Raw genomic sequence first — 13245 nt, forward strand, 5'->3', positions numbered from 1 at the left:
GTAATCAAGCACTCTCTCAGGAGCATCCTGTACTGGTATTAGCTAGTTGCCACTACGATTCTTGAGTTCACAATAAGCGAAATATATTATGTGGAAGGTCTGTGCTTGATCTCCCGCCATTTTATTCATGACACAGAGCTGAGTGGGTCAATGTTTCAAAGATAAAACACCATCACAATTAACAAGATGGCAGTATCTGTGCAATTGGTATGATCTTTGAATCGCTCAGCCAAATTTGAGAATCAAGCTGTAATACTCGTTCTGTGATGTTTACAAAGCTGCTTTTCCAGAAAGGTCAAAAACACGATAGTCATAGCTGTCAACTCTTCCCTTTTGTTAAGGGAAATTCCCTTATTCCAAATAGGATTCCTCGCTAGAAAAGGGAAAAGTTGACAGCTATGATGATAGTAGCAGACCTTAAAATAATATAAGTCTGGAAGCAGTTAAAAGAACCTCAAACATTGCATGTTCGTATCATATAATTTTTGTGGTTCTGAGGGGATCACTTAGTATCTGGAGTCAGCAGTACTGGGCTTTTGGTCATCCCAGCTGGTAAGAAGAAACTTGTTGTTCTTCTCAGCATGCTGTGAACCATTTCCTGAAAATGGAATACTACATTACAGAGTGAGTCAAAGATGTGGAGTTTATTTAGAGAAGCTGCAGTTATATTTTTTTGGGGGGGGGACTGTCAGTTCAAAGGCAAAGAGTTCCTTTTGTGTTATTATGGATCTTCTGGTGATCGAGATCTTAAGTGATTAGCATATACGAAAGACTTCAAAAAACGGCCACTTTCAGTCTTGTCTCGGAAATTTCACAAAACGTGCAAGGCATTTCTCAGTAGTGGCGGCCAGGTATCCCAGGAATGTGTAGTTGGAGCTTTTGCTGCAGACCTCCAGCCTGCCCTGCATTTGGAAACTGGCCCTCATCATGCAAAAGTTGCCCACCCTAATCTCTCAAAAAGTCAACATTCCAGGCAGACAGTTAATCAGTTTCTGGGAATGTACGGGCCTAGCATCAAGGCAAAGGCTGGCCAGAACCCCAGGCTGCGCTAACCAAATGTGCATCTCCTTTCGAAATGTTTATTCAGGCTTGTTGGTGGATTAGCTTCGGAAAACGTGCGTTGGGCCGAGTCTGTGGAAAATTTTCGTGAGCAAGAAAAGACTTTGTGTGGGGATGTGCTCTTGATTACTGCATTTGTTTCCTACGTTGGCTATTTTACAAAAAAATACAGGACTGAGCTTCTGGACAAGTTCTGGACTCCTTTCCTCCAGCAGCTAAAGGTGAATCTGCTCAGTGCCATGTTGCACTAGGGCAGCTCTGAATAAAGCTCTGGGACATGTAGAGTAATATATTTGGGGATGCGTATCATATCCTGGTGAGCCCTGCTTCCGTTTTCCAGGAAGTAGGATTCTGATCCCCATGGCCAGCCAGACTACAGGTGGATTCCTCTTGGATATCTCTGGCATCAGGTGCCTGAGACTAAACCCCTTGGGCTTGAAGGTTTATTTTGATTTGTTTTAAACATCCCTCAATTTAAAAACGAAAATTTCCAGGGCTTACAACAGCTCTAATCATTGAAATAGCTGACAACAGCAAAGGGCAGTGCTAAAAGCTATCAGCCCTCAAACTGAAAGCCTGGAGAAATAAGCAGGGTTTTTATATGGTGGTGCCAAGCAAACATCCCTAAGGAGAGCCACGAGAAGGGAGGGCAAAAGCAAAAAGACCCTCTTCACTTCATCTAGAGGAGAACCTCAGATGAATGTTTTGATCTATGGGCACGTTAGTGGCATGGAAGAAAACATCATTTCCTGTACCCTCATCTAAACTCTGTAGGGTTTTAAAGGTAAGCACCAGCAGAAGCTGCGTAGACACGATATACTGAAAGCACAAACCCATACACACCCAAAAGAATTGTAGGAACTGCAGTTTACCCCTCACAGAGCTAAAATTCGCAGCAGCCTTAAGAAACTGCACTTCCCAGAATTCTTTGGGGAAGGAGGATATGCTTTAAATTTATGGTGTGTATACAGCCTCAGTAGGAAATGGGCTGGAAGCCCGTGGAACTCCTTAAGCCTTGGCAAGATGTGTTCCCAACACCTGGTCCCACTTAGAAACCTGGTGGCTAAGCTTTGCGCTAACTGTAACTTCCAGGCAGTCTTCTGATTTAGCAGAAATATTTATGTTCCATTGATTCCAGGCAGAAAGAGTCAGCTAGTTCACTTCAGCTCCCCTAAAGCCACACAGCAGTTTCTAACCTAACCTAAATTAGTATATATTTTTAATCCTTAATAGCATGGAGTCAGCATTTGAGCCTCTCCTGGAGTTCACATAGACCCCCTGCTGCAATTTTACTTGGTGACAAAGTCTGATTCCCAGTAACAATACCTTTATGGAGTTACTAAACCCCCATCTCACCTCCCTTCAGGAAATCCTACCTGGTTTATTGGTTCCTCATTAAAGTGTCTGGAGTAGTCTTCTCCAGTTCTTCCTTTCCTGAAATGCCACCCAGCAGGCCCAGGGGATGACAATATACACCGTACAAGAAGTTCTCCCTTCTGGCAATCCCTGCTAAGAGCTATTGCTCATTCTGTTTAACCATCCATTCTAAACTCGGTTACATCATTTGCCTACTGCAGGGGTATCCATTGTGGTGGCCTCCAGATGTTCTCAGACTGCATCCAGTAGCAGCCAGTGTGGTGAGGCAGAGCTTCATAGTCACCCTCCCAATGCTAGAGTCTCTACAGCTTACCTGAATGGGACTGGGGTAGGTCAGGGTGCCAGTGGGATTGGGGCCGCACAGCCACATCAGGGCAGCCAATCTAGCCCTTCTGCTCATGCACCAGCTTGTGCTTCCCAAGCTTGCCACCACCCTGCCCCATCCCCATCCAGGTGAACTGTAGCAACTCTGGCATCAGGTGAGTAGCTCCACAACTTGGCCCAACCTGCTGCTATTGACTACAACTCCCATCATCCCTGACCATTGGCGGTGGTGGCTATGGCTGATGGGAACTGTAGTCCTTCAGCAACTGAAAGGTAACACGTTGGCTCCCCTTGGCCCCACGAGGGGTTATTTCCACTTGCGAGATGATGTATTAAACAGGAGCAGTTGATGCATTTCAGGACCCTTTTCTTTTACTTTGCAGGTGCCAATTCCCATCACGCCGGGGCTGGACCCTTTGAGCCTCCTAACTGATGATGCCGATGTAGCAACGTGGAACAACCAGGGGCTTCCCAGTGACCGGATGTCAACAGAAAATGCAACTATACTTTGCAACACAGAGCGCTGGCCACTCATTGTAGATGCCCAGCTCCAAGGGATCAAGTGGATTAAGAACAAACATGGAGAAGACCTGAAGGCCATCCGGCTTGGACAGAGAAGGTGGAGCCATAACTATTCTGTCCTGATTCTTCAAGTTTTCTGCCAAACAGGGAGTTCCCTACAGCTCCAAAGATGAGGGTGGCAGTGCTGCAGAGGTGCTCTCCAGCGATAGGCCCGGGGGCACCACCCTTTCTAGTGACATCTCTCCCCTCTCTAGATCATCCCCGCCACTGAGAAAGAAAGAGGGACAAGTGCACACATGCCCTTAGCTTTCTCCATTTATCCGATAGAAGTCCGATTCAGCGGAGTAAATCTGAGCCCTAAGAACACACAGTGCTGAAAGGGAAACTGGGGAAGAGCATAACTTGCAGCTTCCTCCTTCAGTTGTATGCGCTTTTCGAGGAAGAAAAAAGTAACCTGACCACCTCATGACCAAGGGGACAGTTGCGGGGTGGGGACTCAGACACATTGCAGGCCCCATGGAAAGACCTCAGAGGCACCATTGCATCCAAGAGGGCCATATTGGCAATCCCTGTTCCTTTCCATCAGATTCCATATATGTTAAGGAACGCTCCCTCGTTGCCACTTGTTTGCATATTGGAACCTGCGGGGTAAGCCTCTTCTGCCCAGATTCCACTTCAGAGCTGTCCAGTGTCTCTGAACTCGGGGAAGCCCAGTCCCAAACTATAGTGATTTTTCATAAGGCTCCTTTTTCTGTGAGCACCAGCGTTCTTATGTTCAAAATGAGAGGCGGGGATTGTACTCTAAAACACTGCGACGTGCTTAACAGATTTTCTTCCAATGCTGCAGCTATCTAGATATCATTGAGAAGGCGGTTTCTGATGGAGACACCCTGCTCATTGAGAACATCGGAGAGACCGTGGAGCCTGTGCTGGATCCTCTGCTAGGCCGAAACACCATCAAGAAAGGAAAGTAAGTTTGTCGAAGCCAGAGTAGCCCTTGCTTTTTAAAATGGAATTACTGTAGTTAGGGTTAGGCGTATCTATCCATTCTCTCTTAAGTCTGTCCCTACATTGGCCAGAGTGCCTCCATTACTAAGATGTCACACAGCTACTGTTTGGTGGCATTCCCAAGCCCTAGCAAATCATCCTGAGTGCGTGTCATCCTGCTGGTACAAGCCTGGCCTTGCCATGGGCTACTGTTCTGCATCCTTGGATCGCAATGTACCTGCTGGTTAGTTCACAGCCAAGGTGTCCTGTAATTAATATAGTCAAACCCATGGCCCAGGGGCCGGATCTGGCCCAATCACCTTCTAAATCCAGCCCATGGACAGTCCAGGAATCAGCGTGTTTTTACATGAGTAGAATGTGTGCTTTTATTTAAAATGCATCTCTGGGTTATTTGTGGGGCATAGGAATTCGTTCATTTTTTCCCCTTCAAAATATAGTCCAGCCCCCCACAAGGTCTGAGGGACAGTGGACCGGCCCCCTGCTGGAAAAGTTTGCTGACTCCTGGTCAAACCTATTGCCCTCAGTAAGCAGATCTGTGCTCTCTCATTTCCATGGTGGACTTTCTGCCAAGGAACAGAGAGAGGAATCCTGGTTTCTAACCACTCCTTTCTATGGATCTCTTGTAACCAAGTACTATAAATTATAAATGCCTGTCTATATCAACCAGGGGAAGTATTAAATTAGATAAATTTTACTTTTTATTTCATTTGACTGAAATGTTGTTTTTCATGTGTGGTGGATAAATTAGAAATCCAACCTCTTTGTTAAGAAAATCATGTGCACTCCACTAACAGGAGGGGCGTGCTCCTAATAGGCTCATCTATTCTCATGTAAATGTCATTGTGCTTTCAGCAAAGTTAAAAGAAACACAGTCATTATCCTTAGAGGAGCTATGTGATTAGAGATTGGAAGCTAGCACTCTTGTGATCTGGAACAAACTATATTCAATGTAAGAGGCCCTATTGCTCAGTTATCCAGTAGGTGGTGGCAGACAACTAATTCACAATATGTTTTAGGGTGGATTTAGTCCTAGTTGTAAAGCTGGTGTGAATAGACCCCATCTAATCTAGTTTACCAAGTGACTCCTGTGGAATAAAGACTCTCCTGAGGATCGCACCGTCCTTGCAGATGACATTGCACGTGCTACATTTCCCTGGCAGTAGATTCAGACCAGTAACAGCTTAGTGGCTGGGTTTTTCTACCGTCACCAGGTGGCTTTGACACCACCCGTTTGTCCCGTTCCTACTTTGCTCTGTTCACTGGGGAAAGAATGTAGAATTTCCTACATATTTCCATTGATGATATCCCTTCTTGTTTTCTTGTTTTCATTGGGTGCTGTTGCATAAATGTTCCCAGAGTAGTGCTGTTTTTGCTTCAGCCCTATACCACATCTACTTGGAAAGAAGCCATGCTGATTTCAGTGGGGCTTCCTTCCAAATCCAAATCCAAATGAGTGTGTTTATGACTGCAGCAATCGTTTCATAAGCCGAGAGCCGGTCTTCATGCCTCTTACTTTTTAAGCTGGTTCAAAATTGCAAGCATATGTCTCACATTTTCCATTCTGGTGTTTGCGCACTTGTGCATATGTATACACAGAACTCTTGCTTCTCCCCGCTAGCCACCCACCCTGCCAAAGGACAGAAATACCGCCCCCTCCCCTGTGTTTTGAACCACATATAATTTACAGTGGTACCTCAGGTTAAGAACTTAATTCGTTCTGGAGGTCCATTCTTAACCTGAAACTGTTCTTAATCTGAGGTACCACTTTAGCTAATGGGTTCTCCCACTGCTGCCATGATTTCTGTTCTCATCCTGAAGTAAAGTTCTTAACCCAAGGTACTATTTCTGGGTTAGCGGCATCTGTAACCTGAAGCTTCTGTAACCCGAGGTACCACTGTATTCCTTAAGTTATTTTTTATTTAATTCATCACATCCAAGTTATACACCACTTGATTGTTAAACAAAAAGCCCTCAAGGCATTTTACGAAAAGATAAAACAATAAAAATCAAGAAACGCTTACAATAGTTTAAAACATACAAGAAGTTAAAATACTGAAATTGGTTAAAATTTACATTAACTTTCTAATCATCTGAGCAGGCTTGTCTATGAGGCATGAAGCAGCAACAACAATGTGCCTAAAATGCACTGCTTTTTTGTATGCATTAAATAACTTTTTAGCATATCCAAAAATAGGATTTGACCCTTCCTGTGACGTCCTCATCCAGCTCTGCCCCTCCAACTGCCAGAAGTAGCCTACGGTCTCTTTGAAGAACCTTTACCTACCTGTTCTCATGACCTGTTAACACTCTAATCCCCAGATACATTAAAATAGGAGACAAGGAGGTGGAGTATCACCCCAATTTCCGCCTCATTCTGCACACCAAGTACTTCAACCCCCACTACAAGCCAGAGATGCAGGCCCAGTGCACACTCATCAACTTTCTGGTCACCAGAGATGGGCTGGAGGACCAACTTTTAGCTGCTGTGGTGGCTAAGGAGAGACCTGACCTAGAGGAACTGAAGGTATTGTAATTGCTAGATGTGAGTTGTTTATGAACAACATGGCTTATTTTACAAGAATTTATGGTAGCCACACTTGGTCAGACACTTCAGAGCTAGCCAAATGGTCTTAGAAGGTGCGTCTCTGAACCTGCCATTCAGGTTTTCATCTGCTCCAAAGTGGTGATTACTACATATTAATGTTGTGTTTTAATTGTTGTAACCCGCCTTGGGACCTTGGGGTAGTAATAATAATAATAATAAAGTAAGGTTCCAAGTATATTAAAAAGGGAAAGGCATTAATTTGTGCATAGCACCCAACACAATTCCAATTCCCAGCTGGTGAGGATGGTTTTAAGTTTCTGTTCCTACTTTCCATTTACATGTCCACATATATATATAAATTCTCTGCACTCCCTTCCCTGCATTAGGTTTTAAATGTGAAAGGGAACCAGGTCCATGTGTAAATTAATTAAATATTTACTAGTATATTAATGAATTGCTTAGATTTAATTTAGTGTATTTAAATCATTTCCTCTGTTTAAATAGATATTTCAAACCAGTGAATTCATTCTGTATATTTTAGAATGTGTATGTTTAACAATGCAAACTTATATCTGTTTATTTAATTATGATTTTCATTTACTATTTCTTGTTCACTTTACATTTACTGTTTAATGAAGTATATTAGGCTGTTATTTGGGTGAACCTCTTTAGGATAGAAGGACCCACTAGGGATAGTTGCCACAAGCAGAAGCCCCACCCCAACCTTCATATTAAATGGCATTGTGCAATGGGAGGGACTATTTAGGATGTCTGTAGCCATTTCATTGCCACGCAGGTAAGAACCTTGGAGCTGAGCTCTTTAACACACTGGTAATGGCAACCGTGTGTCCTGCTTTACAGAAAGCAGTCCTCTTCTTTGAAGGAGTCTTCTGTTTGAAGGGTTGTCTGGTCCAGATTATCTTTAAATGATAATGAACCCTGGGAAGGAAGAGCAGAGACCTTGAAAGTAGCTCATCAGTAGCCAACTGAGCAGGCATTGCTGGTCTCAGGCTTCTCCACTATAGTTACACATACTCACATACTGTACTCAGGGCGACCCAGGGCACTTTGCTGCCTGAGGCACAGGGCAAGATCACACACCCCCTCCATCCCATGTACAGAAACTGAATAGACACATATAGCTCTGATCTCCAAGAGGAACAAATGGCCAGGGGGCTCTGGAGGGGTGGGCAGGGGGCTGCCACAACTGTTCCCCAGCTTCTGCTGCCTGAGAGCATTGCCTCCCTCTGCCGAATTGGTAGGGCTGACCCTCATAATATTTTAGTTAAATACAGTAGTTATTTCAAGTTTGCACTTATACATGTAAATAAGTATGGCATATGCAAATTATATGCAAATCCGTATCTTTTTTCCCTTTTTTGTTTGTGTTTGGGGGAGGGGGAAGGTTGGTGCATTTTCCCTTATTGGGCGTAAATGAACTTCATCTAAGAACTGGCCCTTGTGCCCTTACTTGCATCTGCCATGCATCTTCCGTGTCCGCCTGAGCTGTTAGTCACTGTTGCATTGTGATGACCCTTTACAAAACTCTTGTAGTCACAAAAAGACCCCGATAGGAAAAGAACAAGCTGCTTTATGTGTTATGTGAATGCCGGTGGTCCCTCATTTGCATGACTGCCTTGAATGAGCTTAGAACGAAGAGCTTCCGTTCCAGGAGCTTCTTTGCATTTTCACCTCTTGAAAAATTACGGTACATTCTCTGCGATAATTTTGAGGCGCAGTACGGCTGGTGAGTCCAAAGGGCTCCCATTTCATCCAACTCTGCTATCTGTTGAATTGCAGCCTGTCTGTGAAGGCTGTCCACCTTCAAAGGAAGTCTCTCTCTCTCTCTCTCTCTCTCTCTCTCTCTCTCTCTCTTTTACACACACCCCTACCAAATTCTAACATGTATTTCCCCCCCTCATTTCTGGTATAGGCTACTCTCACAAAACAACAGAATGAGTTTAAGATCATCCTGAAGGAGCTGGAGGATTCCTTACTGGCTCGACTCTCTGCTGCATCAGGAAACTTCCTTGGCGACACAGCCTTGGTGGAAAATCTGGAGACCACCAAGCGCACAGCAAATGAGATAGAGGAAAAGGTGAGTCACAGGGCCATGGCTAGGGCTCTTCGAGGACAAAGAACACAAATTTTCATCAGTGTGTAGAATGCTTCTGGGCCCATTAAGTTGGCAGGTAGTCAGGATCTCACTGGCACTGCAATTTACAGTGTACTCAGCTGTCCTATAAGTAAAGAAGAAAAAGAGGAGGGAGAAGGGGCCGGTTTAGCCTTAAAAACCCTGGGGCTCACTCATTAATAAAACCCCTGGGAAGTGGGCTGCTCTGCACAATCACTGCGCTATTCGGGGGGGGGGGCATCTCCAATAACCTATGTGATCTGTCAACCCAGCAACAAGAGTAAGGGGCTATGGAGCTACACTGTGGTTTTCTAGAGAACTGATAACTGCTGTATTGAAGATTGCTTGTTGTTGTTTTTAGGTGAAAGAGGCTAAAATTACTGAGCTGCAAATAAATGAAGCTAGAGAGAACTACAGGCCAGCTGCAGAAAGGGCTTCCTTGTTGTACTTTATACTGAATGACCTCAACAAAATCAACCCCATCTATCAGTTCTCGTTAAAGGTAATTAACTAAGGAAGGAGACTAGTTGGACAGGCCACTAATTACATTTGTGGAGAATAGCCTCTTCCCTGCTGTCACTGACACCAAGTTATCCACATCCTTTTGTGCAGTTAATCTTGAGAGCCAGTGTGGTGTAGTGGTTAAGAGTGGTAGACTCGTAATCTGGGGAACTGGGTTCGCTTCTCCGCTCCTCCACATGCAGCTGCTGGGTGACCTTGGGCCAGTCACACTTCTCTGAAGTCTCTCAGCCCCACTCACCTCACAGAGTGTTGTGGGGGAGGAAGGGAAAGGAGAATGTTAGCCGCTTTGAGACTCCTTCTGGTAGTGATAAAGCGGGATATCAAATCCAAACTCTTCTTCTTCTTACAGTCTACCTCTTTTGCACGGGTGGCTGTCTGTTCATTATAACTTAAATACCTTGCCCCGAGGTCATATTAGAGGATCTTGCCAAAGGGACTTGAACCATAGAGTTTATGCGAGGCTGCAGCCCAGACACTGTACGTTCTCGTGTTTTTGATGAAGGCACCTTCTCCATGTCTGCCTTTTAATAAAAGGCCACGAAGTCCAACCACGTTAAACGGTTTTCATCCATGCTTTGACTTCTTTTCTGACCAGGCATTCAATGTGGTCTTTGAGAAAGCCATTCAACGGACTCCTCCAGCAGAAGATGTGAAACACAGAGTGATCAACCTAACTGACGAAATCACCTACTCCGTCTACATGTACACTGCTCGGGGACTTTTTGAGAGAGACAAGCTTATTTTTCTAGCCCAAGTTGCCTTTCAGGTAAGGTGATTTCCTGCTGGCACTGACAAAAGAAGTAACTGGGGTTTTTTTTTTGTTTCCATGGAGTCAGTCAACATTTCCCTCTTGCCTGGTAATCAGGGTGTAGCTGTGTGGACAGTGGATTATTAGACCCAAAGAGAGATGGATCAGAAAGGGATGTTGTAAAGCAAGTTGTGGAGAAACTTCTAAGAAGGACTAGAAGGAGGTAGCTCTTTAGAAAATGAAGAAGAGGAGTTCCAGAGGAGGTCAAACTTTGTTGTTGGCATCTGTCTCGAGAGACAATGGAGTGCTTCTCTGCATTAGCATACCACTGCATTAGCAAGCACCTCCTTGGGTCACAACCCTGGGCTGTGTGAATGGAGCTCCTGTGCTGCCCGGGCAAAAAAAAATAAAAAAAAATTCCCCACCCCTCATCCTCACTATTGTGGTCCAAAGGAAAGCAGAGCAATGCGCTTAGCACCAGCTTGGCTGCAGGAGTTGCCAGAAGGAGGTGATACAAGCCGCCTTCCAATTGTCTTAGGGACTCCACTCCAGATTTGTTTACCATTTACTCTTTAGCCGCCTTCTCCTGTAAATATCTTGCAAGGCAGTGGAGGTCCAGGATCAGAGTTTCTCTTCTCCTTAGACGAGCTACCTTCCCAGGTTGATGAGCCCCATCTGCCCCTCACTTTCCTCTACGGTATGTGCAGAAACCACCTTCTTGACCCTTGGTCTTCTCCATACAATCCACCGGAGACCATCTTCACATGAAAGGAAGTCCCTAACTCACCAAGGGTTTGAGACCCATCGGCTCCCCTCACCTGGTTTAGCCAGCCAGTCAAAGCCGTTCCCAGGTTTGGCCACTGTCACAGGTTGACAGCTTTTAGGTGAGAGTTAAGTGCACTGAGAACCACAAGTGGACAAATTACCCCAGAAGGAACACGGCGTGTCCCCCACCAAAGATACCGCTACTCCCCTAACTCCCTATGCAAACTACATTGGAAGAAGCAGCAGCAGCAGTCAAGGAGAAAGATTAGGCTGTAGAATCCTATCAGGTAAGTTTAAAAATAGGGATGCTTAGCATTAGCAGGGTCCCCTCCCTCCCTTGAAGGCTGAAGTGATGCTGCTGTCTTGTTTAGGCTTGCAGCTGCCGCTGCTGTTGTCCCTAACCAGAGTGTTCATCTGACCTCACAACACTCCAAAGCCAGATTCCCGTTGGGTGTGGTCCCTTCTATCCTTGTCTTTGGGTTCTGCTCCTGCTGTCAGTAAACTCAGAAGGATAAACAAGACCAACAGCTGTTCCAGCAATTGTTTCTGGAGTAAATAGTCCTCATGCTTCTAATTCCATGCTTTCTCTAGGTCTTGTTGGTGAAGAAAGAAGTGAATCCGGTGGAACTAGACTTCCTTCTGCGCTTCCCCTTTAAAGCTGGGCTGGCATCTCCAGTAGAGTTCCTGTTAGGCCAAGGATGGGGTGGAATTAAGGTTTGTTTGAAAATACTGTTTCTAGAGTGAAGTCCTTTTTTAGGAGCTGAAGGAGACCCATTAGAAAATGCTGGTATCCAGTGGCATGGTCCATGATTGATGGGGACTGAGTCGTAGAAGTTTAGCTACCTTCAAACCTTTTCGTGTGAGCCATCTAAAGAACTGTGCTAGTAGTTTGAAACTTCTGCTCCGCAGTGAACGCCCATAGCTTGGGAGAGCCTGGCTGGGGAGTGGGGCCTTTTCCTTCCCTCAGCCTGCCTGTAGCCACAGCCTCTTGTTGCGTGTACATGAAAAGAGCAATCACGCTCTACAGGCAAGTTGCATTTCATTTCCTGCAGGAAAGCAAGATGAGAAATTAAATGAAGCCACCTTTTCATCCAGGTCTAGGATGACCTGGAAACGGCTGTTGAGACCTTCCTGCAGTTGCTTGGCATCCAGAAAACTGTTCCTTTGGAATGGCCAACGGTGACTGTGCTATCGGAGGGATTACAACATGGATTGAGAAGCAGTACTTTTTAGAGCCTGTTGTGTGTGGCTTGTGACAGTTTAGCTGAAGTCAAGCTTCCATTGGCCATGCTGGCTGGGGTTGGAGCCCAACTACTGGAGGGCCTCTGGTTCTCCATCTCTGCTCTGCTGCAAGCATGACAGCAGCCTGGTGCCTTGGGCACTATATCTGTAGTATCCAACGTGGCCCTCCTCTTGCCATAGGCCTCCTGTTTTCACTTGAAGTGGCAGAAGAAGGAAATCTGTTAACAGTTCAGGTGGTTGTGAGCAGAGTACAGTGGTACCTTCGTTCTCAAACTTAATCTGTTCCAGAAGTCCATTCAACTCCCGAAACTGTTTGAAAACCAAGGCGTGGCTTCTGATTGGCTGCAGGAGCTTCCTGCACTCAAGCAGAAGCCGCGTTGGACATTCAGCTTCCAAAAAAACGTTCATAAACCGAAGCACTTCTGAGTTTTTGGTGTTTGGGAGCTGAATTGTTCGACAACTAAGCCATTCAATAACCAAGGTACTACTGTACTTGAGAAGCAGGCTCACTGGCTTGGTTTCAAGTGTGTGGTGTCAGAAAGGGATTGTGCTACTTAACATGAGTTCTTGCTCTCAGGTGCATTTATTAAAGCCACTGGTGGTAACTGGGAGGAAACAAAGCAAAGGCTTGTCAGCACCATCTTCTCTGTTAACTGTGCTCTCAGGTGCTGTCTGATATGGACGAGTTCAAAAACTTGGACAGTGACATTGAAGGTTCTGCTAAGCGGTGGAAAAAGTTTGTGGAATCTGAGACCCCTGAGAAGGAAGTCTTTCCAAAGGAGTGGAAGAACAAGACAGCCCTGCAAAAGCTGTGCATGATGCGATGTATGAGGCCAGACCGCATGACCTACGCAGTCAAGTATGTGCTGCACTCTTCCTACAGCTTGGGACTGCTGTACAGGGAACGACCATTTGGGACATAGCACTTTCTGAAAAACTCACACAAAAACTTTGTATGGTTAGAGGGCAAAAAAACCGCTTTTGCGGCAGACTGGTGGC

At 45.3% G+C, this 13245-nt stretch overlaps 1 protein-coding gene across 2 annotated transcripts in view; it reads left to right on the forward strand.

The window, feature by feature from the left end:
• The window catches only part of DNAH17 (dynein axonemal heavy chain 17), a 97562-nt gene that overhangs the window by 75048 nt on the left and 9269 nt on the right, over positions 1–13245 (forward strand). For both annotated transcript variants that reach the window (XM_082213328.1, XM_082213329.1), the window contains 9 exons: positions 1088–1280; positions 3144–3379; positions 4130–4252; positions 6610–6814; positions 8769–8933; positions 9331–9471; positions 10087–10257; positions 11596–11718; positions 12912–13105. In XM_082213328.1, coding sequence (XP_082069454.1) covers positions 1088–1280; positions 3144–3379; positions 4130–4252; positions 6610–6814; positions 8769–8933; positions 9331–9471; positions 10087–10257; positions 11596–11718; positions 12912–13105 — 1551 coding nt within the window. The remainder of the gene's footprint in view (positions 1–1087; positions 1281–3143; positions 3380–4129; positions 4253–6609; positions 6815–8768; positions 8934–9330; positions 9472–10086; positions 10258–11595; positions 11719–12911; positions 13106–13245) is intronic.

The sequence above is a fragment of the Podarcis vaucheri genome (assembly GCF_965113315.1).
Source record: "Podarcis vaucheri genome assembly, chromosome: 2".
NCBI lineage: Eukaryota > Metazoa > Chordata > Lepidosauria > Squamata > Lacertidae > Podarcis > Podarcis vaucheri.